Here is a 27,473-nt window from a genome sequence, read left to right as displayed (position 1 = left end):
AAGAATTTTAAAAAGCACAAGCAGAAAACTAGAACAAAAAAGTACGTAGGTGCTGAAGAGCATCTTTAATACTCTTGCAAGACAAACATTCAAACAATGAATGTGCACAACCCAAAATATAATAAACAAAAGTTGTAAATTTTACATCATAAGCCTCATAACCTCTCTTTAAAATCCTTTTCCTGAGTTCACTTTACATGCAGAAATTAGACTGATACTCTGGATGTCTGCTTTAGTATCTTCCTGAAGTCAACAGCTCTTTTTTTTTTTCCACCCCTCTTTCCTTCTCTTGCTTCATCCAGGGCTTAAAGTTTGGTTAACTTGCTTCCCTCTAAGTTCATTACCAGTGAAGACATCCAAGAAGTACATTAGCTTTACTCACCTCACATGCAGATCTTCTTTATTCTCCCTACTGAATGGCAAGCTTTGCTTGTCATGGCTTTGAGGAAGATGGGACTAAAGTAATGTAGAAGACTTGAAAAGCTCACATGGGAGGGCCCCATTGGTACTGTTCCTCTAGTCCAGGCAAGAAACATGCTGGTCAGGCTGGCTTCGGCTCTCACAGTAAATCATGCTGAATCCAGTCACAGGGAATAGTGATTTTTCTCTGACTTGACTCTTTCCAACGCAATCTTTTAATCGCTGAGTACACTGAGATAGTTCAAAGATGTTATATCTTGGAAGAGGTGGGGAACAAAGAGCACCCTAGCAGAAGGAAATTGTTCACCACCTCCTGTTTAAGCAGAATTTGTGCTGTGTTGCTGTCAGCATGGAAGTGATACTTATATTGATCCCTTTCCTAAGGGGAAGCAACAAATGCATAGGACCTTCAAACACTCATTAATTTACAGCCTGAACCCTTGCCTGTGTTTTAGACAGGTGTATAGAATACATTAGGCCTGAAAAAAGGCAAAAACTTTATCAATACAGGTCTTGAAAATACCTCATTTGGGAAATTTCACATGAAAATGCTGATAAAGTCTAAATGTAAAATTAGATGTATTGCTGCTGGTTATACAGGAGTTAACAAAAGTTCTGAGTCTGAAAAACTACAGCGAGAGCTGCACAGGTATATTAAACCTCATGTCAGAACTACTCCTCTAATGGCTTTATCTGCTTATCTATGTTGCATGTAAAAACAAGCCCAGGATAAAACTAGCAAGTAAACGGAGCTGGCATTACTTATACTAGAAAAAGGGTCAGAAAACATACTCAGTAACAGCTTTCAAGAAGTTCAAAACCATCAGAATTCAGAAAAGTACAGAACAAATTTAAAATTCCTACTTTTATAAACTCCTTTCATCGATTAGGATTGAACATTTTTCTGTAAGGCTTATGATAAGCACAGTAGCTCCCATCTGAAATAACGAGGTCCCATGTGAGACCAGCTCCTACAGCTTTCTTGGAATGGACTAGAAAGTCAGGGCTTGCCCAAGGAGCTAAGCAGAGCAGGCTGCCTCTCTACTGCTGCAGAGAAGCCCTTCACATCTCCTCCATTTGAGGTCTCCTGCATTTCCCCCAGCTCTGGAGAAGCTGCAGCAGGAGGTTGCTTGGCGTGACACTGCTGGGGACCGTGCTGGTCCCAGAGAGCAAGGCAGTAGCCTTGGGCTGCTCTAGCTTCACCTCACTGCAAGGAGAGTACAGGACACAACTGAGTGAGGCTCACAGCTCCCGTGTGCCCAGGCAGGGCAACGTGATTAGTGATTAGTGCTGATGATGTGCCAAGACCAGATTAACACAATGGTTAACGAGACCCTTTCCCTCACATGCATTCAGTAACCAGAATGAAGAACTGATAGAGCAGTCTTGCTTAAGATGCTTCAAGACTGCGGCTTGCAGTTGTCCATTCACAGCATGCTCCAGTGGAGGAATGAGAGAAAAAAAAAAAAAAAAAAAAGCAGTGCTGTAAGAAAAAAGTATGTAGTGCTTTATTGAATTAAGAAATGGACCTTTCTTCAAATTGTCTTTACGTAACACACATGAAAACTTCAGCATCAGTTGTATAAATATATCAAAAGGAACAAATATTTTTTAAAAACAGTATTTTGGCTCAGTAAAATAACTTTCCACCAAAAGTAGGGATAACAAGTAGCAGTTTTTCATACAGTCTATTCCAGTCAGCAAAAAAACAATTCAGGAGGCCTGAGGTCGCCGGAACTCTGTTGGCTGGCCTGCATACTGCGAGCTGTCAAGGTGGAAGCACAAAGTCAGTATTGCACCCTAGTCCTCAGAGTACAAATGCCATACTTCCAGTGTCTAGTCTTCACATTTGATATAGGGATCTTCTTACAGAAGAGTTCTGTGACCAAACTGTACAGCTTCTGTCCCACTAAATTCTTCTGTCGATGTGAACAGTTCACCTTGCTCAGATGGACATCAGTCACCTCAGATGAATCTCAAGGCGCTCTCACCCTACAACGGGCTACCACCAAACACACACGGTATTTAAAAGCTGTGTGGCACAGCTAAGTGAACGCGGCACTTCATGACCCAAACTGTCCCTCCCTTGACACCTGAGTCTTGATTAAAACACAGAATGAGAACAGAATGTAAGCGTGTGCATTGGTCTGTGTACATGACATTCATCAAAAAAAATCCCAGTACCATGACAGTTTGAAATAGTCTGATGTTTCAAATGCACTTTTTCACCCCTCATAACCTGAAATGAAGATATTCTTATTCCATTCTGGCCACACACTCAACTCACAAAGCTCAGAAGGCAGTCTCTAAGAAGCAGTTTCAAATTTCCAGCACACACTGAGGTAAGCAAAGCACTTTAGGTGGGAGAGGAACCTATTTCCACTAGTTTTGTCACTTATCAGGCAGAACACAAGGGTCACACTATCCCACGTTCACTGGGCAGTTCTTCCGTTGGACAGCACCTTACACCATCGGTTTTGTTTGGCTGAGGACGGAGGCATAACATGATAAATGCCTGAGCCATGAAAGAAGAAAGAGCCCACACTGCAGTGTCAAAATGAGTAGATGAATTCTGAAGGATACAGAACATGATGTTTTTTCTGCTGAAAAAGTGGAGATACCAAAAGACCAACTCAAAGGGAAAATTTCTGCCTAATACTGTATTAGCAACAGTGTGCAAAGTCAGCTTGGAAAGTAATGCAGTTTGATGTGATAGTAAGTTGCTTGTTCCAAGATAAGGGAGCTGCGTGGGAAAAGACAGGCTGGAGTTTGAATGGGAGAGATCAAAAGGCGCTGCAAGAGAGAAGCCTATCCTATTTTAGCTCTATTTTCTAAACACACCTGCAGCCCAAAAGCACGGCCCCCCTTTCTTCTCCCATTGCACTCTGAACCCTCTGGGAACCAGATAAACTCACTAATCTGGGAGAAAACTATCCCAAGGAAAAGAACGATTTCTGCCATATTGGTCTGTTCAGCCAGGTTCAGCTCTCAAAGCCCACAAACGCTAGGACCAGCACCCTGGCTGAGACCTGCTCTCCTTCAGCAACAGCGACCCACAAGAAGTAGGTGCCCTGAAGCCCCTTGATCTGGTCCTCAAGGTTGATGAGGATGAAGCCAACCATCCTGTACTCCCCACGAGAGAGACTGTACCATTAGCTAAATTGTTCCACTTCGGTAATAAGGACAAATATATTAAGCAACTTAACTGGAAAAAAAAAATCCTCTTGAGATTAATTTTTTTGACTCAGTACAGTGTTACAATGGTGTATTTACGATGTCTGCATGGGACAAGTGACTAAAAATAGTGCAGTTCTCTAAAATGTAAAGAAGATGAAGGAAGAGTATTTATGCTTTGTCAGATTCAGTATCAGATTTCGGGGGCTCGGATTGCCTCTTACCTTTTCTATTGGACGATAACACACTGATGCAGTAACAGGTTTCTCTTTCAGCAAACTCAAGGCAGCAAATAACAAACTTGTAACAAATAAAAGGTTTGTGTCATTTCATTAAAAAAATTGAAATAAAAACATTAACTGGCATCAGCCATACCCATTACAGAATATCACAATTATAATTATTATAGTTCCCTTCATATTCAACCTTTAATTGCAAAAAACAAGTTTTCTGGTTTTTTTGATAGGTTGGGTTTTTTTTTTTCCTTCCATTTATAATACCAAAAGAATTCCACCAAATCACAGTGCAATTTTTGGAAAAGGCCTCATGTGCTTCCTACACGGTTTCCATGTCATCGCTGTGCTACTGACGACATTACAAGGTGTTATGCTCTTCTGGCCAGAAGAAACGATGATTCACATCTGTAGAAGAAATTGTAGTACCTTCAATCCAGAAAATATGGATGAGATTGTCTGCACAAAACAGATACATGTCACTTTCAATCAATCCATCACCAACTATGCGAACTGCGTCAATAAGTGTCATTTTTCTGTTGTTTTTTTTAGGAAGAATTAAAGTTTTTCGGTAACAAATGCAATCCTGACGAAGATGCGCTTTTTCTGGATGGCATGTGGTAGCGCACTTTCTTCCAGAATCTGGTACTTGCTGAGTGAGACCTTTCTGAGAAGTCCCCTTTCCACCGGATAGCCCCGTGCTTTTGCTTAATATATTTGATGGCTTCTGGCATGTTTGTGTAATCTTGTATTTTTTCAAGTTCAATGAGAATTACTTTAATGCCACCTTGGATAAGAGCATTATACATGGCTAGCTGCTTTTCATACACATCTTCTATAACACTGTAACAGGAGGGTTCTGGTACTAAAACAATTATCACTCTTCTACTTTGATGGATTTTTTCATCAGCAACGCTGATCACAGCTGTAGAGAAAAAGGTTGTGCAAAATTTAGGTTGTATGTTTCTATTTTTTGCTACCAACATGTTGCAGATGCTTCATTCACCGTTCAATATTTCAGCCAAACATACTTTACCTCACCCATAGGGACAGGATAAGAGCATGCAAGCAGTTACATTGGGTTAGCCAATAAGTAGAGATTTGGCGAATGCCACACAATCTAACCCCATCAGGCTATATATTTTTGTTTTCCGTAAACAGAGAAGAGCTACCATCTAATACTTATCTCGCTAATGCCATTTTATTACCATCATAGGTGCAACTGCAAATAAGTGCCAAAACTATAGGCCTAGATAAAACTACGACCTTTTCCCTAAATGGTTTGTTCCAATATGCTTAACCAGTTATACGTAAGCAGAAGAGAAAGCAAAGAATCCTCCCATCAATGGCGTTCCAGACAATTAATTCTAAAACAGCAAAATATGGCAAATACCACACAAAAACCAGACAGGTTAACCCTGGGAACAGACTATTGCATTTTTTCAAGCTGGAAAAATAAAGTAGTACTTTAGATTCTACTTCGCAGGGAATCCTTCCTTCTCGAACCACTACCAAAAGCCTTCAGATGTAAAAAAGTGATCCACGAACCACCTCATGTAGGTTTGTTCACACCCAATTTTATTTATTTATTTATTTTTAAACAAAACCTTCTATTTAAGGCCTAGTCTGCAAATTTCTTCAGTCTCAGTATTATCTTTTTAAAGTCGTAAGACCAGGAAGGATTCAGAAAACTTTCATCATTTCATCTCATATAAACAGCCAGTGGGACAGACTTTACAATTTTCAGTGACAGATGCTAGAAATTTAAATTTGATGCACATATGCACACACAGGAAACTTCCACAAGGATTCTAAAGCCTTGCAAGGAAGGCAACACTTAGTAAGAACTTTCTCTAGAGATAAGTAGTCCTTGATACAGCTGATCGTTGCTGCTAACCTAGTGTTGCTTTATATTTAGAATCACATCTGATTGCTTGCCTGTTTCTGAGTTGTATTTGCAGCTGCCAATGAGAAAACGAGTGTAATTTGTCTTCAGATAGCTTACCTTCTCCTGGTAAATCATCCCTCCCAAATATGAAGAGATTATATCCACACTGTCTTTCTAAGACCTCTGGCAGTATCTTCAGAGCAAAAATATCTGATGAATACAAGCAGCTCTCTCTGTTCTTTGGATACAGAACATAAGCATCATAGATCTTTTCATCTGAAACTAAAGAGTGAGCAATAGGAATAATATAAAAATGGATTCTAAAGACAAAAAAGCAAGCAAGCAAACAAACAAGTCTCTAAACTCTGTTTTTTCCCTAGTTGAAGTTTAGGTCCTAATCCTACTATTATCTAAGAATTATACTAAGCCTGAAATATTTGTAGAATCAGGCCTTCTAGAATTCAGTATGCTGGATCGGAATAGGCAAGAGAGACCTGCAAAATTAAGTAGATTTGAGTATTCTTTTTTGAACTCTAAACGAAAAAAAAAGTTATCACTGAATTATCTGGAAAATACTGGTTCCAGTAGTACAACTGAATACTTGAAATTCCAGCTGCCATATAACTCGTATGTCATTTTTGTAACCCGGACCTTCAAAACACAGCAACCACTTAGACATGAAAATAAAACCAAAGCATTTGGCAAGTTTCCAGGTCTGAATTGTATTAGATATTTTGGAACAAACCTTTCAGAAAGACCAAATTTAAAAGACTTCAAATAAATTTAACAGAACCTCGATACCTCTAGAAGGTATTTTCCATCTTTCTCTAGCCATGTACCTCCGCTCAGATGTTGCATACTCTCATAGACAGCACCTCTATCGACATTTTTCTGAATGCCAGGGATTTACAGAAAGTAATCAGAAGTGCCCTCAAATAGAAAACCAAAGAAAGTGAAATTTGCCCTGGTTTGTCTATGGAAAATAAAAAACACCTAACAATTCCACTGTATTACTGCTTTCTGTAAGAACAGTCATAAGAAGAAATCTGAACAACTGCTGTCAGGACAGCATTCAAACCACTCAAGTGGGTCTTCAGGGAAAGTAGTGACAGTACTGCATTCCTGGAAAGTTGCTGATTTTTCCCTTGTAGATGCTCTTGTTATCTGAACTAATTCTAAACATCCTAAAAACATGTCATCCTTTCAAAAATCGCGAGAAATCCTCATGAATTGTGATTGGTCTAACTCACTGCTCTGCAAGGGAAGGTGGAGGCTCATTACACCACGCAGCGCTGTTACACAAACGTACCTTTTTTACCCAAGAAAGGATGGCATGAGTCCCGATACCAAAGCACAATATCAACTTTGAAGATCTTGTAGATAAAAAGAGTAAAAAATACTAAAAATATCAAAGAAACTCCTCCTCCAATTAAGAAACCCTGAATGTTCCGAGCTGCAGTAGAGTAGAATAAGAGAGAAAAACAAAATACAGTTATACACCAGAACCAGAGAAATACAAGAGATGTTCCAAATTGTTTAATCATTAAAATATTTAAAAAAAAATTAATAGGACTGAAAGTTTTTCATGTATGCTTTCTGCAAATACTGTTATTTGGCAAGTCTACTTTTATATTTCAGAGAAAGGATACCTAAGCAATGTGACAAATCAGACTACTCTTCAGTTGAAACACCAAAATATTGACATATCTCCTAGTGCAGCAATAGAGTGGGAATTCTTGTACAAATTTTATCAGTCAGAAAGCAAGAAGGTCAGTGGTGGGGATATGATTTCCTGACCATGCTATTCTCCCCAGATCAACAGCTTTCCATTGTCTCTAGCCTCTTCGAAGATCTTTGAACCTACTAATTTGCTGTCCTTAAAACAAACACCCTCCACAAACTGCATTTTTTAGTTCACACATATTAAAGGATTTCTGAGGTTAAATCCAACCCTTTATGAAGAACTTATATAACAAACTAGGGCTCAGATCCACTTTCAGTCAATTATTTGTTTACAATGTGGTCAGCTAAAGGGAAGTGTGAGAACAACATTTGTCAAAGGATTGGCTGACAGTTGACAAAGCTAGCTCAATACAAGCTCAATAGACCACAGGCTCTTCTGCAGCTAAATTAAAAAAAAAAAAAAAGGCGGCACTTATACTATCTGGAGATTTGCTTTTCTGTGTATCTGTTTTTAAATAAAAAGAATTGAGTCCTTCAGCCTTGCATTTGAGTTTTTAAAGCTCACTTTACATTTAAGTTCATCTACTAAAAAGACAATTTCATGGAGCCATGAATAGGCCAAACTTATGCTTGTCTCTGAGTGCAAGACTGGGGTCTTCAACAAGTGGCAGGGTGCTCCCAAGCAACATGCATGAGCATATCTAGAAGGTGATAACACAGCACAGGCATCAGTAATGGAAAGTCCATAACCTTTCCAAGCAATCTATTTCATTCCCTCATTATCATCACTGTTAGAGTTTCTCCTACTATATAAATAGTTTTGGTTTGGTTTTTTTTTCTCCTGGCAATCTGAGTCTATTATTTGTTACTGAAGGACAGGACAACCAGGTCCACATACACATTCGTGTTCTTTTGCCAATCTGTTCCACACTTAGTTATATCTTCCCCCCCGGCTCTTTTTAGAGAATTGGCCATTTTCACTGCTCTTCTAGATACATTATCTCCTCTGATCCACATGTTTCTTTAAGTACAAGTGTGTAAAATGAAGCACAGTATTCCACTGAGGTCTCATACTTGCTTCAAATAAATTGGAGTCTTTCATTAATAGTTCCTAAAACACTGAATGAGAAAAGACAAAGCAAATTAAAAGTGCTGTTTTTTTAAATTTTGCTAAGAATACAACAAAAAAAAAATCACAAAGAAAGGTATTGAGCTGCATTGCCCACTTTGCACAATGGACCATCACTCAGTTTTAGCTTTAAGTAGCATGTTGTCAAACTAACTGAGAAGTAAGCATCATTGATCATCATTTTACCAAGATGAGCTCTCTCACCTGGGCGTTCCAATTTGATGTAGGCTGCAAATTCTTGAGAACCATATATGAAGTGACAGAAAAATTTATGAGCATAATCCTTTACTTTCACATGTGAAATGTTAAATTTTGTTCCAGATACAGCAAGTCCATGAGACGTCACCTCTCTGTCATTAAAAAAGGGTAAAAAAGAAACATCTGTAGAGAATCTGAAATACCAGTGCTTAACATGGGATAGGTTCATCTATTCAAAAATACAATAACATTCATTTTTTTATCTCTATAAACTTAAGAAGCCAGTGAAGCACAGTACATATCACCCCTATAACAAACAGCTTCACGACCAGAGGTGACTTGGCATTTTCCACACACATTGGGTTGTTGGATTTTGGTTTTGCTGGGTGGGACAGAATGCACCATTGGCAGTTGTGCAAATACAAAACTCAGAGAGATGGCTGATACACCCGAGGGTCATGCTGCCATCCAGAGGAACCTTGACAGGCTGAGGAAATGGGCTGACAGGAACATCATGAAGTTCAAAGCAAAATGCAAATCCTACACCTGAGGAGGAATAACCAGTGCCCAGGCATCTTGGACTGCACTAAAAAAAGTGCTGCCAGCAGGGTGAGGGAGACGATCCTTCCCCTCTACTCAACACTAGTGAGGTCACACCTGGAGTATTGGGGCCCATTCTGGTCTCCCCAGTACAAGAGATGCATGGATTTACTGAAGCGAGTCCAGTGCAGGGCCAGAAAAATGATTAAGGGAGTGGAACATGTCGTATGAGAGAGCAGGGGGCGTTCAGCCTGGAGAAGACAAGGCTCAGGGGCAGGGGGTGGATCTTATCAATGTGTGTAAATACCTGACAGGAGGGAGTGGAGGGAGCCAGGCTCCTTTCCATAGTGCCCACTGACAGGACAAGAGGCAATGAGCACAAATTGAAACACTTTCCTATCTGAAATTCCATCTGAACACTTTTTTACTGTCAGGGTGGTCAAACACTGGATCAGGCTGCCCAGAGAAGTTGTGAAGTCTCCACCTGCGGAGATATTCGAAACCCAACTGGACACGGCCCTGAGCAACCTGCTCCAGTTGACCCTGCTTGAGCAGGGGAATTGGACTAGACAATCTCAAGAGAACCCTTCCAACCTAAATGATTCTGTGAATGAAAGACTATTCAAACCAGTAATAACTAGTAATAAAAGTGTCAAGAGAAAAATCATCTTCCAGGATTCTTTACACTGATGATGAAGCAGAGACCTTTCTAAGCATACTAACAGACTCCCTGAGCCCACATTATCCATGGGCAATGGCGCAAACCAACTTGGGAAATAATGATGACCAAAATTCACAAAAGCTGAGTGACTCTGGTCAAATACCAAATGACAACAAACATTGCATTTATGTCTCATATCTATTGCAACAAGAAGCTTGTAGATATAATATGTTATCCTACTAAATACCATCCTGCTCTAAGGTAGATTTACAAGTGTAAGGTGGAATGAGCCGCAGCAGGAAGGTACCTACAAATTGGCATCCTACTCTACACACCAAAGTGGCATCACCTTATGTACTCAAGGAGGAAAACTCACTTTGCACAACATCCTGAAGAACCAGTTTCTATTACATAAATAATTGCCAGCAATTTCTGTCATGGGATGCCAGTACAAATCTCATCATTTTGCAACACGTTCAGATTTGTTCAAGTCAGTTTTAACTTTCCTCCCAGCCAAGGAAAGAGTTACTTCCTAGGTGTAAGCCTCAAGTCCATAATGTGGGCCATGCCTACAGTGTGGTTTGCTACTAGCAAATGCTTCACAAATTTAATTGCTGAGAAATTGCTACTATTTTTTTAAATTAAACATTATTACTGCAATTAGATTCATTTCTCTAATACTGGATAACATGCTTTCAACTATTAATCCTAATCAGAACTTGCACTGGATGTATTTCACACATCTCCATCTCTCGCATGGGAAAATTATCAGGCAGGGTAGTGATTAGAAATGGAGATCACTTCCAAGCAAGCCAAAAATCTTAAAAGAGAATTGCTTTGAGTTAAATATCTTAAATGCTTTTCAGGAAGATGTGTTTAATAGCAGTACCAAGTTGGTTTCAGAAGAAGCTGCAGTTATTATAACTTTAAACATAGCTACACAGAGCTGCACATGTGTCTGAACCAGTGAAGCTGAGAAACTTCATGCCGTAAAGAATAATGGACTTCATTGTGCCTTGGAGACCGTAAGTTGGGGCCCTGATATTTATAGGTAAACAACCAAGTGTACAGACCTATAACAAAGGTAATAATTCCCCCTAAAGGAACCTGGTGACACAGTAGAACTAAGATTCCTTCTGGAGGCCAGATACAGATGAATTAAAAAGATCATCTTAAAAGCAGGCTGCAACCTAACTCTCTAGCCTTATTTTGCACTTATGATGGCACTTGACGGAGATGGCAATGCTTCTGCATGAGTGTGAACTGATCAGCTGAGATTTTTTCTTTCTTCTTTGCACTATATTTTGAGGGTTATATTTAACAGCAGTGATTGATACAATGAGACAGCAAACAGTACATCCACGCTCTGCTACAGCATAGACCAGTCACTGAGTAACAAAGGTCCTGCTGTCTTGAAAGAATTGCAGGTTTTATCACAGCTTAATTTGTGTTTAATTTTCCTGAACATAAAAAAAAAAACCTCCTAATTGTCCTGCAACAAGAGCTTCTGCTTTGTGTTCTTGAGGATTAGCAGCTGTGTTTATACTTGGAAAAGGATCGACTTCACAAATAAAAGTAAGTTGAGTGATTTTTTGTTTTGGAACAATCTAACTTTCCCATATTAAGGATAGAGGGCAGGCTTTAAACTATTAGCAAAAAGGATTGCATAAGAATAAATGCATAAATAAGCCTTACAAAATTATGTTTCACAACAGCATTATAAAAACCTACGTATGTTGCTTCATTACATTTTTATCAGATACATCAGTATTTATAATAAAGTGTTTATTTTTTTAAAAAATCAAGCATAAGAATATAAAGTACTTGATGCAGACTTCTAGTCAGTCTTTCAATGACTACTGACATTTGACTAGTAGTCAACATTATGGTGAATTCACTGCAAATTACAGCAGATTACTTCACCTACAAATGCACTTAAAATTCAATGTATAAGGATACTTACTCATAAAACTGTTCCCTGTAGGTGCTATCAAAGCTATCAACATCCTTATCATTAACTTGCCAGAATGGAATCAAGCCATTTATGCCACTTGATATATTACATTCCATAACTACATGAGAGCCTACAAAAAAACATTTAAATACAGCAATTGAAAATCTTGTAACAGAAGCGGAATCAAGTGATTGGGGAAGAGCTTGGAAAAGAAGGGATATGAAAAAACCCACTTACCTTATGAAAAGCAGAGTCCTCAAACTCATCCATTTGTAATCCACATTTGGAAGTCTCCGATCTGGATATAAAATCCACCCTAAATGTAGGTGTCTAAATGTTCACGTCTACACGTAAGCTAGATGTCTAAGCTAGTAACAGAGCTCAGGTCTGCTTAAGTCCACTCACTTTAAAGTAGACACCTGGACCTTATCAACTGAAGGACTCTCCAGACTCCATGGAAACATGTCCAGGGCTCAAATCAGTTGCACATACAGATTATGGTGACATCTGAGATGCTCTCCAGCATTCAAGGCATCCATATGGAGCCAGCAGATAAGACTACAGATCTTCAAGAAACCTGCACTGCTAGAGTAGCCAAGACCACCCAAAACAGCACTAGACATCTACGTCTAGGCAACTGAATTGAGCCCCTATTGATAAGAGCACGAATTAAGGACCCTACCTCATATGCAGATACCCACGTATAGACAACTACACCCTGGAGCTGAATCCCATTCTTAGTGACCACGTACATCTTTACTCCAGATCAGAGTCTTTTGGCCAACATTGTCCACTGGGATGTCTTCTGAATACTCTCACACTCTGCTCCCAAAGCAAGCTCACCTGTCACTCAGCTCCTTTGCCAAGAGTTCAGGTCTTACAGAACACCTCAGTATTAAGAAAGCAAGCCAAGTTGCAGAATATATTTACTGCCGATGTACCTCAGAGAGCTCATTTACAGGAAGGTAAGCAGCTTTCTTGGAGTCCTTTCCTTTTGTATTTTACCCATGGAAGTTATGATTTGATAGGAGAAGGTGGGCTCTTAGTTCACCTATGTAAAGATCTCAGTGTTTTGTTTCCTAGAACCACATCACATCTAGATGCTTCCACCAAGGGATAGTCTCTATCAAAAGTATGGAATAAATCTTTAGCTCACATGCAAAGCAGTTACTTGAACAAGAGTTCACATAGAAATCACAGATGCTCCCCAATCTCTTCCCTCATGTCCTTCCACCACAATAATGAATTTTTCTAAAGATGTGGTTTAGTGCATCGCACAGCTCTTCAAAAGGAAGAAAATCCCTCAAGTGTTCCATGCCCTCCATTTCCATATATTCATGAGTGTATTGTCAAGCTTCTACACAACCTTCTCCTGCCATTTCTCATTCAAAAAGCATACTGGTGTTTCCAGGTTCATGCAGGTGTTTCCAGGTTCTGCCCCACAGCCAGGCATTTAATAAGAGCAAAGATTTATTTTTTTTTTTTCCCAGCAACTCATTAAAGGTACCGAACAGAGAGTATTACTTTTGAATGGTAGCGCCTTTTCAAAACAAAAGAAAAACTTCACCAACTTCCTTTAAAGGGTCCCCTTATAGCAGGGAAACATTCGTAGCGGTTCAGTAGCCACAATAAACCTACTTTGTGGACTTTGTGTCTCTTTCTAGTCTCATATGTGACTACTTTCCTAGTGGTTGTAAGGCAATCAAGGTTTGTTCATGTTATCTGGTCTAAGGCATCCAATAATACATGAGTAACTTTTAATTCATGCAGTGTCCCATGCACAACAAATATGGACCAAACACTATTCTAAGATATGGAGCTAAACAAGTCGTCCCATAGCACATCTTAATGTAGGCTGAGACTCACAGGCAGCCCCTGGACTAATAACTGCTCAATTCTCCATTTCCTCAGCAAGTACTATCAAGGATTAAGAAAATACTAAAGGATATGTTCAGTAAATTCAAGAGCCTTTTAAGGGCCTATGCAGCTCAGACTCCTTCTGAGTACAGGGTGCATTGGTAGGAGTTTTTCTGAATTAAATGGAAAGTCATAATTAATTACCAGCCAGGACTGGGGATGATATTTTAATGGGTGGGAGATGCAGTACAGGGAAACCCCAGTGTAATGTTACTTCATTTCTTCCACAGTTACAATTACAAAGGAAAAGGAAAAAGTTTTCACACATGAAGATTAGGGTTGTGTGAGGTAAAAAAAAAAAAAAAAAGACTGTGGAAAGTGTCCCTATTCCACTCTAAGATGTGATGAACAAATTTTCTTATTAGTGGAAGAGCACAAATAAAGCTCTTCAGGCATGTAATTGTAATGAAGCCAGAAAAGATGTAATTACCAGAAAAAAAAAGAGGCTGCTGAGCCATTTTCAGAGTATTTCCAACAGAATTAAATAACCATCTGAAGACTGCAGGACTGTAAGTCTATAAAACAATACTGTTTCTATCATATCCTGATATTTCCACTGGTTAAAACAAAGCCTTCTGGACTTTGGAGGAACATCATTTCTATTAAAGCCCATTATTCTGGTCAAAATCTACTGATCCTCACCAGAACCTGGCAACTTCAGAATGAGACATTCACAAGCTGCTGAGGTCAAAAAGAGAAAAAAAAAGAAAAGAAAAAAAGAGAAGAAAAAAAGAAGAAAAAAACCCCGAACAAACCCACCAAAAAAACCCCAAAACCCCAAAACAACTGAAACAAAAAACAACCCCAAACAAACAAAACCACAAAACCCACCAGTATTTTAATACTGTTCACATTAATACCATATACCCCAAGTTAGAATTTGGGCCAGAAAAAATGTTTCACATGATGTGAGAAGAAGCCTCAACATGAGGAAAGAATTCCTGATACACACAGTATTTACAAGCTCCATGTCAGAAAAGGCAGCAGCAAAAGTAGCTGTGTTATGTGGGACTACCATCAGCATGATGTATGTAAGAATAATCCACAATACTCTTGCCTCAAGACCCGTATGGTGCCAGAGCCCCGATGCAACCTTTCCTCAGAGCTTTTCTAATGAGCTAACTGGTAGTAATCCTTCCTCAAAGATTTCAAACCATTAGATCTTGTACTAGGAAATTCTAGCAAATAAACAATCACACTTCTCCAAAATCAGTTAATGCCAATTTTAATCAAAGACTTTGTTTGAAACAGTTCTCCTTGGTACAAAATGAGAAAAAAAAGTTATAGTTCAAGCAGCTCCAAAACTCATTCTTCTGGACTACATCAGTAGAACACAACTCTCTCCAATATATGATGCAATCTAACATGTATAGGTTTGCTTAGGGAAAGACTTGCATACTTGGCCCATAGAATCACAGAATAATTGAGGTTGGAAGGGACTTTGAGAGGTCTCTAATGCAATTTCCTGCTCAAAGCAGGGCCAGCTCTGAGGTCAGACCAGAGCTGCTCAGAGCTTTATCCAGTCAGGTTCCAAAGCCTCCAAGGACGGAGGCTGCACAACTTCTCTGGGCAGCCTGGTGCACCGCCTGGCTGTCCTCCCTAGAAAGAAGTTATTCCTCATATCCAGAATGTCTTACTTAAGAAATTTCTAAGATAAACAATACCTTGGATATCCATCAACTAGCAGCTCACTGTTTCACTAAAGATCTGTATCTGAAACACTTCAAAACCCTAGAACAACGAATAAAATCCAGGTTGTGGAGAGGAAAGGGAGACAGGAAACATAGGGCAGGAGGAAAAACTATTGAACTTGTCAACTGGTAACTACTCTAACATGTTACATATATGTAACCATATTTCCACAGATACTGAGATGACGTCAAGACATAGACACTGAGAAGTGGTACGAAGGACAGGTGTCAATAATTAAAAAAAAAAAATCCATCCCACTTGACACTGCTGGTCAAGAGACTCCAATCTCAGGTACACTGTTATGTCCCCCACAGATTACTTGCGGGAATCATGTTCTATCATCTGTCTTTCAGATATCCTCAATCCATGTGCCTATCTCCGAGTCTTGCTGAACTCTAGTGGAGTTCCATGTGTTATTTCAGAAAGACCAGGAGCTTATTTGTTTTACTGAATGTTAACAACTTCTTACATAGTCACTACTTACCAAGTTCTACTTCAATTGTATTATTCTTCGGATAAACAAACTCTGGTCTCACCTGCAGTGGCCCTTCTAACAGAAACGAAGAGAAAAATAAGATCTTCAGGCAAGAAGAGTTCCACAACTAACTTCAACTGATATTTTTACAATGGTTTTGTTTTATTGTTTGATACTATTGTAGCGATATACCTACTACCAATTTCAAATTTACAACAGAAAAATCTTTCATAAGATTTGCTGTAGTCTATCCAAATTATTCTATTCTGGCTTCCAAGTTTACAAAAGGCTTTAGCTTACCTTAAAAATATTTATTTTTTAAAAATCTTAAATTTACTGGTGTTTGATATCAAAGTAATACAAAACCAGAAAACAAAAATGCAATTATCTTTGTCAGAGGGATGGATAAGGAAGAGAAAGAAGGATTGCATCAACAACCACCTACATCAGGTGAATATGTACTTAAGTGAAAGAGTTAGAAGCACACACTTAAACTGGGCTGGAACTGTATTATTCTGCACAATGCTAACAACCCACTGTTCTTGTATCATCTATCTGAATTTTGATTTAATCTAAAAAGATGGACACTCTACCTCCAGCCAACTTTTCTGATAGGACTATTATCATGGTACTCGTCAGGTCATCAGCAACACTGCCAACAAAGGTGCAATCACAATGATCACAGCAATACATGACAGTACTGGGAGAGTGAGACAGCCAGTTTTGAGTTCTCTGTGCAGAAAAGCACAACCAAATGCCAGCAGTAAGCCAATCCTTTCTAAAGGAAGATTAACTTTATAGTATTTATACAGCTTGTCACATCTCCATTCCCATCAATTGATATTCTAGTGAACTTTGTAAGGAAGTTCACCAGAGCCACAAGTAGGTGTTTTGCTGTGATGGTCTCAGCAAAATTTTTTTTAAAGGTATTTAATTTAATGATGCATTATTTGTTTTAACAAAAACAACACCCACTCCAGTAATCACTGCTTCCTTCCAATTCTCATTCATAATCCTGCATTTCTCATTTCCCTGTGACAATTCTTCCTCAGAAGCAATGCTCAAGGGTAGCAATATGCATTATTGTATTTATTTTACATTCAGGAAAAAATTAATTAAAGAAGATTTGCAACTCTAATTTCATAGAGCTGAAGAGTAACATGCCAGAGAACTTATGCCTGCATACAAGTACTTACAGCAGAACCAAAAAGAAGAGAATAACCTCAATGCACTCACCTTTAACCTCTAGATTTATGGTTCGTGAAACATTATATTGTTTTCCCATATATGTGTACACCATACGGCATGTGTAGTTTCCTCTGTCTTGTACAGTTACATTGTGAATCAAGACAGCATTCTCACCTTCTGCCAAAAGAAGTCGCTTGTCTTCAAGAAATCCAGGCTTACACTCCTAAATATATAAAAAGTACATGTGATTTAAGGGAACTAATAATCTGATAATTAAGTTACTGAACTCTACTGATTATTAAAATACTTGACAAATACTGATTTTTTTGAAAGCCAAAATGTGAGTGCTTATCCAAGCATTACTACGCTCTAACATAAAGCCTGATGTCGTCTTGCTGCATTTTTTTTTAAAAAACCATTGCAGCCAATCCTTTAAGTTTTCAAATGCTGTGGTTTAGTTCACTGCCTTCATTTAATAGTTTGACAGTTATCTAACTCAGCTGTAATGAAAGTTATTACGCATGTAGCAGAGTTTATGAGAATACATGCCTGCATTCCTGTTACACCGAGATGAATGAGAGCTGCTGTAGCAGTGCCTCGTGCTGTTTCTGTTGCAGTGCAAGTACAGTGAAAAACTTCCTTCTCTTCCCTGACCTCTAAGCAGTTTAGAATCACTTCATCTCAAAAGAAGATGTATAGTTGCAGCACCAATGTTATTTTACATGTATAAGCCCATGTAGCTACTTTAATACCAACATCAGAATTAAGAGTTGAACTACTTTATAATTTTACCTTAACACAGACAAAAATACATGTTTCTAAGCTTGCACAGTCTACTGAGTATTTTGGCAGAATCAGAGCAAGAGGCATAAGAATACCACAACATGATCAACAGATACTCTATGAAACTGAAATAGCTATGCAGAGCCTTGTATTTAAGGATACATACAAGTTTTTAAACTTATTACCTACATAACATCATCAAAGGATAAAATAGATTCACAAATCAAACCAAAACACATGCTTTTTACTCCAAAAAAACTTGCAATCCAAAAATGGACAGTTGTTTGTTTGGGTTTTTTTAAATATGCCTCCCATACCTCCTTGCACATCCCCAACAGTGTAGCAAGATAGATGCTTACTCAAACTGTAGAGAAATAAACCTTCCCTTGCAAGACCTGCTTTTCACAGTTACTTCGTAATACATTTTAAATAGACTATTTCCTATCTTGTACATCTGAAATACACGTGCACGATACCTTATACCAGTATACTTCGGGCTGATTATTGTCTTCATCTTTAAAATGTTCTAGATCAGGACATATAATCTTTCCAGTTTTTGTGCTCATCACTTTTTGTTCAAATTTCATTCTTCCATTAAAACACAAGCTGTTATCGTTCTTAAAAACTGTTAAATATATAGGTTTTTTGTTAGAGTGGTTAAGGCTCCTGTAATGAGAACAGCAGACAAGTCAGGTCATTAACACCAAGGTTCCTTGTTTCCAGCAAGTCAGAGAGTTTACAGAGAGCATCCCCACCAGCCTTGCCTCTAACAAACACCCCTGCTACAGCCCTCTAGCTCTTACACACCACCCTCAGCTCCCCGCCCCCACTTCCAGACTGAGAGATGGGAATAAGCTCTGATTTTGTGTTGTGAGCAAAAGTGGGGTCTGCTCTGGAAGAGCCAGCGGGGATGCCAGGACTTCTCAGAGCTGATGCTCTGCAGAGCCCACCACACCAACCCAGCCTCGCTGTTTTCAGCACTATGTTTGCCAACGCACAGCAGGGCAGGATAATCAAAAACATATCTGCACTGGAATGCCCTCGGTGCCCAATGAACAAGAGAAGAGAGGTTCATCTCAGCATTCCTTGGAGGGACATACATATCAAGAAAAAACAGGCTATAACTCTTAGCAGAAGAGAGAGTATATAACTTTTGAATAACATGTACATCAAGGTGCAATATCAATGTGAAACCACTGCACAAGAACCTTTTTTACAGTAGCTCTGCAGAGGTGAAGTGGCACTAGAGACCAGAAGCCTACGCCAGAAGTAAAGGAATATTCTCTACTAATTCATTGCTCAACTCTTCATCTCTCAATGCTATGCTACAGGAGAAGTTTCCAGAAGAGTGAACTGCATGTTTTGACAGTCCTGGTTTCAACTGCTATATACTGCAGCTTGACAAGCTCTGTAATTAAGGTTTAAGTGGCTGATGCACAAAATGTAGCCTACAGTTAATGCAACTGAACTTCAGCAAGTTTTTTGTCCTGCTGCCATTAGGCAAGTCAGGGATGTGATCTGGCCAGAGGAACACGTCATAGCTAGAGTGACTAGAAACATAGCAGGAAAGACTACATTAAAATTATTTGACTGGGTAGCTTTGAAAGGATTACATTTCTTCTGACTTCCAACTTAGCTTCATTATCAACTGGGGAGCAGGAAGGTGCAGAGACCTGCGACCTATGCCTACACTGGAAGTCTTTGCTGATCACTGTCACGACATTCACAACCCAAACCCCTTCAGCGCAACTGGTGTACTGTATGCACATCAGTACACGTAACTACACACTACTAAACCAAATCTGAGGTCACTCGAAAAGCCCGCCTTGGCTGTTCTGACTGTGCTGTGGCGAAGAAAAGATCAATTTCTGTAAGCCTTCTCAAAATTAATTTCCTGTTCAGCACAGAGGGAATTTCAGCCATTATAAGTAAGATTTGGCCACCTCAAGTGGTGAAGTCCAGTGCACTAATCTGAGCTGTAAATATGGCAAGAGCTTTAAAGTACCAAAGAGGGGAATAGAATCTATTCCTTGTTTCTTCTTCTCTGTGCACTCAGATATTTTGAGCAGTACTGGGGATGCATTACTTTCACTGTCTAGCACATTACTTTGCTCTTCACATGCATGCTCGTTTTTGACCAGTAACATCTAGTAATGCTTTAAAATCAAACCTAAGAATAGTTTCCTGCCTTTTAATTTGTGAATTTCCAAAAGGATCCCCAAAAATTTGCTAAGCTCTCCAGAAAGTCTCTGTGTGGTGATACTGCATAACATGCAGAGTTTGGTCCTCTTAGATCCTTCTTCCATTTAACCATGTCCAATGAAGAAACCAAAATGTTCTTCTGATCTGTCAGTATCAAACAGCAACTTGAACACAGGAAAAGCTGAAGCAGGTAAGACTCTTCCCTGTGACCTTACACTTCATCCAAAACAAACAACCCACACAGATCATGGTTAATATTATCGTGCTTTAAGATAAAGTCTTCTGTATGAACCACTTTTGCAATGCTACATATGTAGAATAAAAAAAAAAGGCAGCACGTAGAAATAAAAAGCATGGTCAAAACAGTGCTTTTAACTGATTTAAGCTCTCTACCTAAACCAAAAAATTCTCTACACTCAAGTTCCACAAATATATTAATCACACCTGTAAACATTAACAACCCAGTTGTTTCCCTCCTCCCTGCCTTACCTTACATCACATTCATAAAGCCCAGAATCTTCCAGTGCTGCAGGAATAAACCAAAGCAGGCCCTCTCGCTGATGGATCCTGGCGTCTCTCTCTGTGGTCACTGGTGTAGCACTACCATTTTTATACCACGTCAGATTGTAATCAGAGTGAAGCACTGGCAATGTAATTACTGGGCAACTAATAGCTGTAGGCTCTCCAACAAGCACAAAGTAATCACAAATAATGCATTCTTCTATTTAAAAAAAAAAAAAAAAAGAAAAAAACACAATGCTTTTAATCTGTATACTTTCATGGTTTAGAAGTATTAATATCCATTCCAAGTTACACAGAATTAAAAATAAAATTTCTGTAACAATTTACCAGTAAAACATTGCTAGGCTACCATTTTTTGTTCGTTTAACACCTTCTGGTTGAGGATCTAAACCACATATTTTACAAAGCTTAAGCCACAACTTCCCTCAATCAAGGTAGTCAGCCACAAGCACATGCAAGTCCAATAGCCTCAGTGCCAACCAGGGTATAAGAAGATACATGGCATTCACCAGGCAACACAAGCTTCACAACTCACCTGTAGTGTCCTTTGTTATTTGAGCATGTTAGTACTTTTGCAGAATTACCAGATTCTTAATGTAGATACTATCTATGAAAAGCACAGTGCAAACAGTAGCAGTGCAGAGGTCCTCACAGTGTTCTGGCCATTATGACTGTGGGGCCAAAAACAAATCAGAAAAAAAAAAGGGGGGGGGGGGGAGGGGAGACCTTTTTGACCTAAAGCACAAGACAGTATGGAGTCACATCAAGACCTCAACACATTAAAGAAGTCTGTGAACCAACATGTCATAATACAAAGGAAATTGGGAGAGGCATAGTATTTAGATTAAGAAGTCTTGACTATAATGGGTTATTTCCTTACTACATTTGCAATTTCTGTCATCTCTATCCAGAAGGCCCTTTAAATTATGAACATTATTCTAAACATCACATAAAAGGCAAGTATAAACAGAATTTTTATAATTATGGCTGTGTAACAAGTTGACAAGACACAATCATGCAGCCTAACGAGCAGTTTTTTAAACATCTGTCAAAAAAACACCAGAGAAAGAAGGACAGATACTGCAAGAAGTCATCAAGAACCCAAAGCTGCAAGCAAAAACTACTTGGAGGACACCAGTTTCGCACAGAGCAGGCCATTTGGCTATAAAGCAAATTTTAAAAGCTTCCATACTTTTACATACATATGCAACACTGAATTCCTGTGAAACTGCAAAACATCTGACTGATTTTACAAATCTTGCTGAATGACTGTATAAACATAAAGCTAATGTATTTAATTTCAAAATAAAAAAAGTCTCCAGTAATCTTTCCAATCCCACCACCTTCCTATCATCTAATTTAAAGACTTCCAAGTAGGTCCCTATGGAGCTTAAACTAATTCTGAAGCATTAATATTAGACTGCTTATGCCAAGAGCAGCAAGAGAAACATCATTAATTGATGTAGTCCTAAACTTCACAGAAAAAATAGATCTACCATTAACAATATTACTAATTAATTGTAAAGGAAACTAAGCCCTACTGCTTTCAGGACTAGAGCTACAGCATGTCTCTTAAGGCATTTAACAGTTAACTTTAAGTCAAGGAAGCCAATTTCTTTGGACTTTCTTCACAGGAATCAAGAAGAGGCTAATCAAAGCCTCGGTACCCTAAAATTAGGTGGCTAGATTTAAAAATATTTATGTCCATTCCATCCCCAGTGCAACTTCAATCCAAGAAGAGGCATTCAGCATGTCTTCGATATGCTGAAGTAAAAACAAATCTCAAATCCACTATTCGTTCTCAGTAACTCTTTTCTATTAAATACATACAAACTGTCTCTTGCAGGTTTTCTTTTTTAAAATGGTAATTTCAACAACATACTTAACTTACCAGCACTGAGCAGAGGTATCAGTAGAACAAGACAACCAATGAATAAAAGTGTAGTTGTCATCTTTTGCTGCAAAGAATATTTTTCCATTAGTGTAGCAGAGTGTCCAAGCTGCACTGTCCTCTGCACCCTGCTTTACTTCTTAAATAAATAAGGAGAAGCATTAGTCATCTTGGGGAGGGAAAAAAGCATAGTTAAGCCAAAAAAGAACCAACAACCCTCTAGCACAGACACGTTATGCTAGCATACAGTGATTTAAGCTACACTGTGCAATGTAGAAGCCAAACTTGATTAAGCTACTCCTCTTTCTACGTGTTTACGAGAGACAGAATCACACAGATGTATGAGGTTTCATTCTTTGAACTGTTCTTGTACAGTTCAGGCAGCACTGCTTTTAAGAGCAGATGAACTTGTAGTTCTCTGCAAGAGGACAAGCACACACCAACTCCAGTGTGATCTGGCACTTAAATTAGTGTTGAAAGTCAAACGTGTGTGGAAACCACAGCTAATGTCAATTGCTGTGGTCAGACCCAAAACAAAGTGTTAAAGAATTGTGGTTTCAGTTCACACCTCAGGTCTTCTTTGCAAATTTCTCCCACAAAGGTGCGACTGAACAGACACCCACTGCCCTCCCAGCCCGCAAGTGGTTTCCATGAAACCTCTAAATCTTAACCAAGTCCTGCTCCCCTCTCAGACGTGCCTGCTTTTTCTTGGCAAGATGTCATCAGAGCCCTTCCCAAGCCTTCTAGTGTCAGCTAGCTGGCAAACACTTAACCCCTTTCCCTTCTGACAGCTCCTTGTAGGTTAAGGTCTGCATTTAATGTCTCACCTTTCCTCAGTTCCCGACTATTTTCCGTGCTGCTCCCTCTCGCTCTAAAGCAATCTGGTTTCCCACGTAGCAGTCCATTGCAAAACATCCATTGCACAGGTCCTAGCTAGTATTTGCCTTCTACCCAGCTAGAAACGGCTGGACGAAGATAGCACTCCCTGAAAAACACACGTGGCCTTGACTTACTTTTATATCCCATGTAGTTCACTTTAGTGACAAATAAGCCACGTGAGCTGCTACTTTTGAAACATTTCATTCGCAGAAGTGTTGGGGTAGTAGGAAGGGACACACAGAGCAGAGTTCAACACTTTTATGTAACAGCTTCCAAGTACATACTTCTTTTGGACAGTTTATCTGACAAAGCATTCATACCATAGTCTTTATTTAGTTGCCTTGTACGTGGCTTTCCTGTAGCTTCCCAATAAGCTGATCATCATTCTTGGAGTTTCAGCTTACCTGTAAAGAGTGGAGAAGGGGAGTGGAGAAGTGGAAAAAAGGATTCTACAAAACATATCATTTGGACAGCAGCATACACATACAAACCCAAATTTTCTACAGACATCCTAAACGTAAAAGCAAGATCATCCCTCTGCCTACACTTGAGAGATGACTTAAAACAAAAGAGCAATAACAAAACTTACAGTAAAGATTGACTGAGAATTCTACCAAAGACCTTTGGAAAATGAAGTTTCTGGCAAAAACAAGATAACTTTACACAGGTGTCAAGCAAAAAACAAAACCAGACGTAAGTATTCGCTTTGTAAGACAGATTTAACCACTAAAAGGTCACAAAGAATACTTAAATTTAGGGCAAGATAAGAATAACTAAACAAGCCAACAGGTTAAGCTTTACATTTTGCACCCATTACTGGTCTCCAGTACCAAGGGTGGTATTTAGCATGATACTATAAACTAAAGCTCAACTGTTTTAAAGTTCTACTCTTTCAAAATTCACACACACATACCCCCCCCACACACACACCTCCCCTTCAAATACTGAGGTGGTAAAGCTTAAAAACTCTGGAAGGAAGGAAAGAAGCCTCTAGCTTTTGTAGGTACAATACCTTACAGTATACGGAGCATTTCTATTCAGTCAGTACGGTTTCGAGTGACCCCACAAGGTTTTTGCACTTTTTCTTAAGCAGAATATACAGAGAAACACTACCCAAAATCCACAAATGTGAAACAGCAAACTTTGTTTAAAAAGCAGATGTTTGTGAAGTCTTCTAAGAAATAAGAAAAAAACCTAGCAGCAACAAACAAACAAAACCCCACACCACCAGTTCGAGCTACTAAAAAAGAAAAGGTTTGATTTCCAAGTTACTTTCCTAATATTTATCTTCCCAAAGTTAACAACTTACTACTGCTCCTTGAAATTTCTCAATATTTAAACAAAATGCAGCTGATCATTTTATAGGGGCATGCAGGAATGCTGAGTCACACAAAATGATGCACAAGCACCCTCTAGAAGTGGGTCTGGTTATCAGCTGTGGTATTCTGACACTGAAGTGATGACCACAAACTTCAGTCCTTAAGTGCCTCCTTCCCAGACAATCCTGCAAGTTGCAGGACTACAGAAAAGTCATACCTTTAAGAAAAACTCATTATCCAAGACATCCTGTTGAAGCTACATCAAAACAAAACCACAGAAATCAAAGAAGAATATTTACAAAGAAGCCTGCAATAGTTAAATCTTTATCAGCTAAATTCCAGTTGAACTTTGAGACAAAGTATTAACTTCCCTGAATCTGAACAAAGTGTTTGTTAGAAGTACTGCCTCAACTTTCACCAAAGCAACGGGGGGGAGGGGGGGGGAAGGGAAAAAAAAGGATGGATATCTGTAGCTCTACATAACTAGCCACCACTGGTTGATTCTAGTACAGTGAAGAGCTACCTATCTGCCCACTTCCACCTCACATCAAACTGGAGGCAACGAGAGCATCCAGAGCACCTTGAAAGAAGTGATCTGATCAGTATTCAAGTCAACTGAAAACATTACCTCCTTTCAGCATCAAGTGGAAGGAGCTCATTTTGCAGTCAGCGCTTCGAAGACTCTTCTATGTCATTTCAACTCCTGATACCTGTCAATATAAAGTAATGTGGACTTTAATGTGGAATATTTCTTATTTAAGTCCAAACTAAGTTATTACTTTTCCACTAACATTTTCAGAGTAGAGTTAAGAGGCATTTAAAGGGACCAGAAGGGCTCATGCAGATAAAAATGTATGTACCAAAATACAGTGATGCAAAGTATTAAAAAATTAATGTGTTACTTGGGGAAAAGGGTGGGAGAATCAGTAATATTGTTTACAAAAAAAAAAAAAGTAATGGTTATTTCTCATTTCAGGATTAATTTAAAATATCTGAATTAAGGATTCTGCATTATAAAACAACTTTTCTGCAGGAGTTTTATGCCAATTTCTCAGTTTTTACAGCACTTCAACTTTGCAATCTATATGAAAGGTGAGCGTGTTCATTTACCAACCCCAACCTGTTTTTTGAGAATCCAAGCGCATACAAACACCCCGACTCGAACAAGCGTCGAATCAATTTACGAAGACGAAAACCAAAAACCCATCCAGCATTTTGCTCGAACCCCCGATGAAAACTCTCCAAACTTAAGAGCTGCTGCTGGAACCAAACCGGAACCCTGATGCAGCGGAGCAGCTTTCAACCAGCAGCTCACTCACCCAGGGCCCCCAGCTCCGGCGGCACCGTGCCGGCTGGGACCAGCACAGGGACCGCCGGAGCAGCTAGCTCCTCGCTACCTTTGAGACGGAGATGTCCCCCAGGCAGCTCTTTCACCCAAAGCTTTGCTTTTGTCGTCATACGAAGAGTTAAAAAGGAGCCCCTGTTGGATCACGGTTATGCAATAGTTTCTGTAGTCTTTTACCGGGTCGAGAAGATTTACGCCAAACTTTATCCTGCTTCCTGTTGCAAGTACTTTAAATAAAAAAAAATAAAATTGTGGTAGCGTTCGGCACTCCTACAGTCTTCAGTTTTATACCGTGCCTTCCCACCTGGGTTTGTATAAGGCGCTACACAACGAGGAAGCAGGCGCAAATGCAAAATAAAAAAAAAACGCCTTCCAAGGAAGCGATTCGGTGCCGTAACAGCAGGAAAACCGGCAGCCCCACGCCGAGGTAGCGGGACTGTGCGAACACACCGCGCGTCCAAACGGGCTCAAAACACGGCTGACATTCACAGAAACCGGGGGGTTGCGGTTCATTTTTTGAGAACCATCAGCACTCGAGTCTACCTGCCGAGGAGCCGATCCCCGCCTTCGCCGCAACCCGCGGACACCCTGACCGGCCGGAGGGGGCCCTCCCGCCACCGCCCGCTCCCCACGCCGCCAAACAGGAGGCAAACGGGCAGCGGGAGACACGCGAGGAAGGAAAAAGCCCAGCTGCGCCCTCGGTCCCCGCCGCGACCGGGCGCCCCGCTGCCCTCCTCCGTCCCGCCGCCGGCGCTGGAAGCCGAGCCGAGTCCCGGGAGGGAGCGATGTAGCTGCCCCTGCACCGCCCTTCCTCACCTCCGTCCGCTCCCCGTGCTACGCCGGCCGCTACGGCCCGCGCCACAGAGCGGGCGGGGGGGCGGGCAGCAAGCCCCGCCTCCCCCGGAGAGCCGAGGTCGCGGCCGGCGACTCGCCCCTCCCAGCGGCCGCCCCACCGCCTGCACTGCCCGCATGGCGGCCAGCTGTCTGCTGGCAGCCGGTGGGAGTCCGGCCGGCTGCTTCAGGGTGGGCTGAATGGCTGTGGGGAGCCCGGCGAGCCGGCCGGCCCCCACCGATCCCCGAGGGTGTGCGAGCACCTGACGCAGGCGAGCTGGCCCTCAGGGTGGCCTGTGTGCCCTGTGTGGCCTCCTTTGGGGCATCTCCCCAAAGTTTGAGGTCACCCTGTTTTCTCTGGCACCAGCCCGCTTCCTTTAGCTGCCACGCGTGGGTTTAGTTCCCCTTCAGGCTGCGATGCCAAGGCGGCCGGGTTGGCTTCAGTGCAGACACCAGTTTTCCCTCAGGCTGCCCTCAGGGCTCATGGCAAGCCCTGACCAGGCTGGCCTCAGAAGGCACAAGAGCCCTGCAGCCCCCTCAGCTTGCCAG

The 27,473-nt window shown here is 40.3% G+C and overlaps 1 protein-coding gene across 30 annotated transcripts; it reads right to left on the bottom strand.

Moving 5' to 3' along the window:
• Positions 1 to 1,904: 1,904 nt before the first annotated feature.
• On the bottom strand, positions 1,905 to 27,045 carry LOC104630423 (interleukin-1 receptor type 1). Of its 30 annotated transcripts, none has more exons than XM_075738507.1 (14): positions 26,910 to 27,044; positions 25,377 to 25,458; positions 24,966 to 25,004; positions 23,564 to 23,833; positions 22,551 to 22,689; positions 20,627 to 20,858; positions 18,412 to 18,601; positions 17,201 to 17,375; positions 15,974 to 16,039; positions 11,890 to 12,010; positions 8,732 to 8,877; positions 7,025 to 7,168; positions 5,833 to 5,997; positions 1,905 to 4,752 (listed from the first exon to the last, which is right to left on the bottom strand). In XM_075738507.1, the coding sequence occupies exons 5-14, from the start codon at positions 22,636 to 22,638 to the stop codon at positions 4,376 to 4,378; spliced, it is 1,704 nt and encodes a 567-aa protein (XP_075594622.1). In that variant the 5' UTR covers positions 22,639 to 22,689; positions 23,564 to 23,833; positions 24,966 to 25,004; positions 25,377 to 25,458; positions 26,910 to 27,044; the 3' UTR covers positions 1,905 to 4,375. The 30 variants fall into 30 exon arrangements, with proteins under 30 accessions (XP_075594622.1, XP_075594718.1, XP_075594615.1 ...); XM_075738603.1 differs by lacking the exon at positions 24,966 to 25,004 and having other exon boundaries at positions 22,551 to 22,617; positions 23,564 to 23,649; positions 23,750 to 23,833; XM_075738500.1 differs by having other exon boundaries at positions 26,637 to 26,913.
• Positions 27,046 to 27,473: the final 428 nt, after the last annotated feature.

The sequence above is a fragment of the Balearica regulorum genome, chromosome 1, assembly GCF_011004875.1.
Source record: "Balearica regulorum gibbericeps isolate bBalReg1 chromosome 1, bBalReg1.pri, whole genome shotgun sequence".
In the NCBI taxonomy this organism is placed as follows: Eukaryota; Metazoa; Chordata; class Aves; order Gruiformes; family Gruidae; genus Balearica; species Balearica regulorum.
The sequence above is the reverse complement of the archived record's forward strand: the minus strand, read 5'-3'. Positions and strand labels throughout refer to the sequence as shown.

Bases quoted from the DNA above. Each gene is read 5' to 3' on its own strand.
- LOC104630423 (XM_075738507.1), bottom strand. From the start codon at position 22,638: ATGGAAAAATATTCTTTGCAGCAAAAGATGACAACTACACTTTTATTC. The intron at 20,859-22,550 runs GTAAGTTAAGTA...TTTTTTAAATAG, and splicing joins GATACCTCTGCTCAGTGCTG to AAGAATGCATTATTTGTGAT. The intron at 8,878-11,889 runs GTAAGTATCCTT...TTTTAATGACAG, and splicing joins TACAGGGAACAGTTTTATGA to AGAGGTGACGTCTCATGGAC.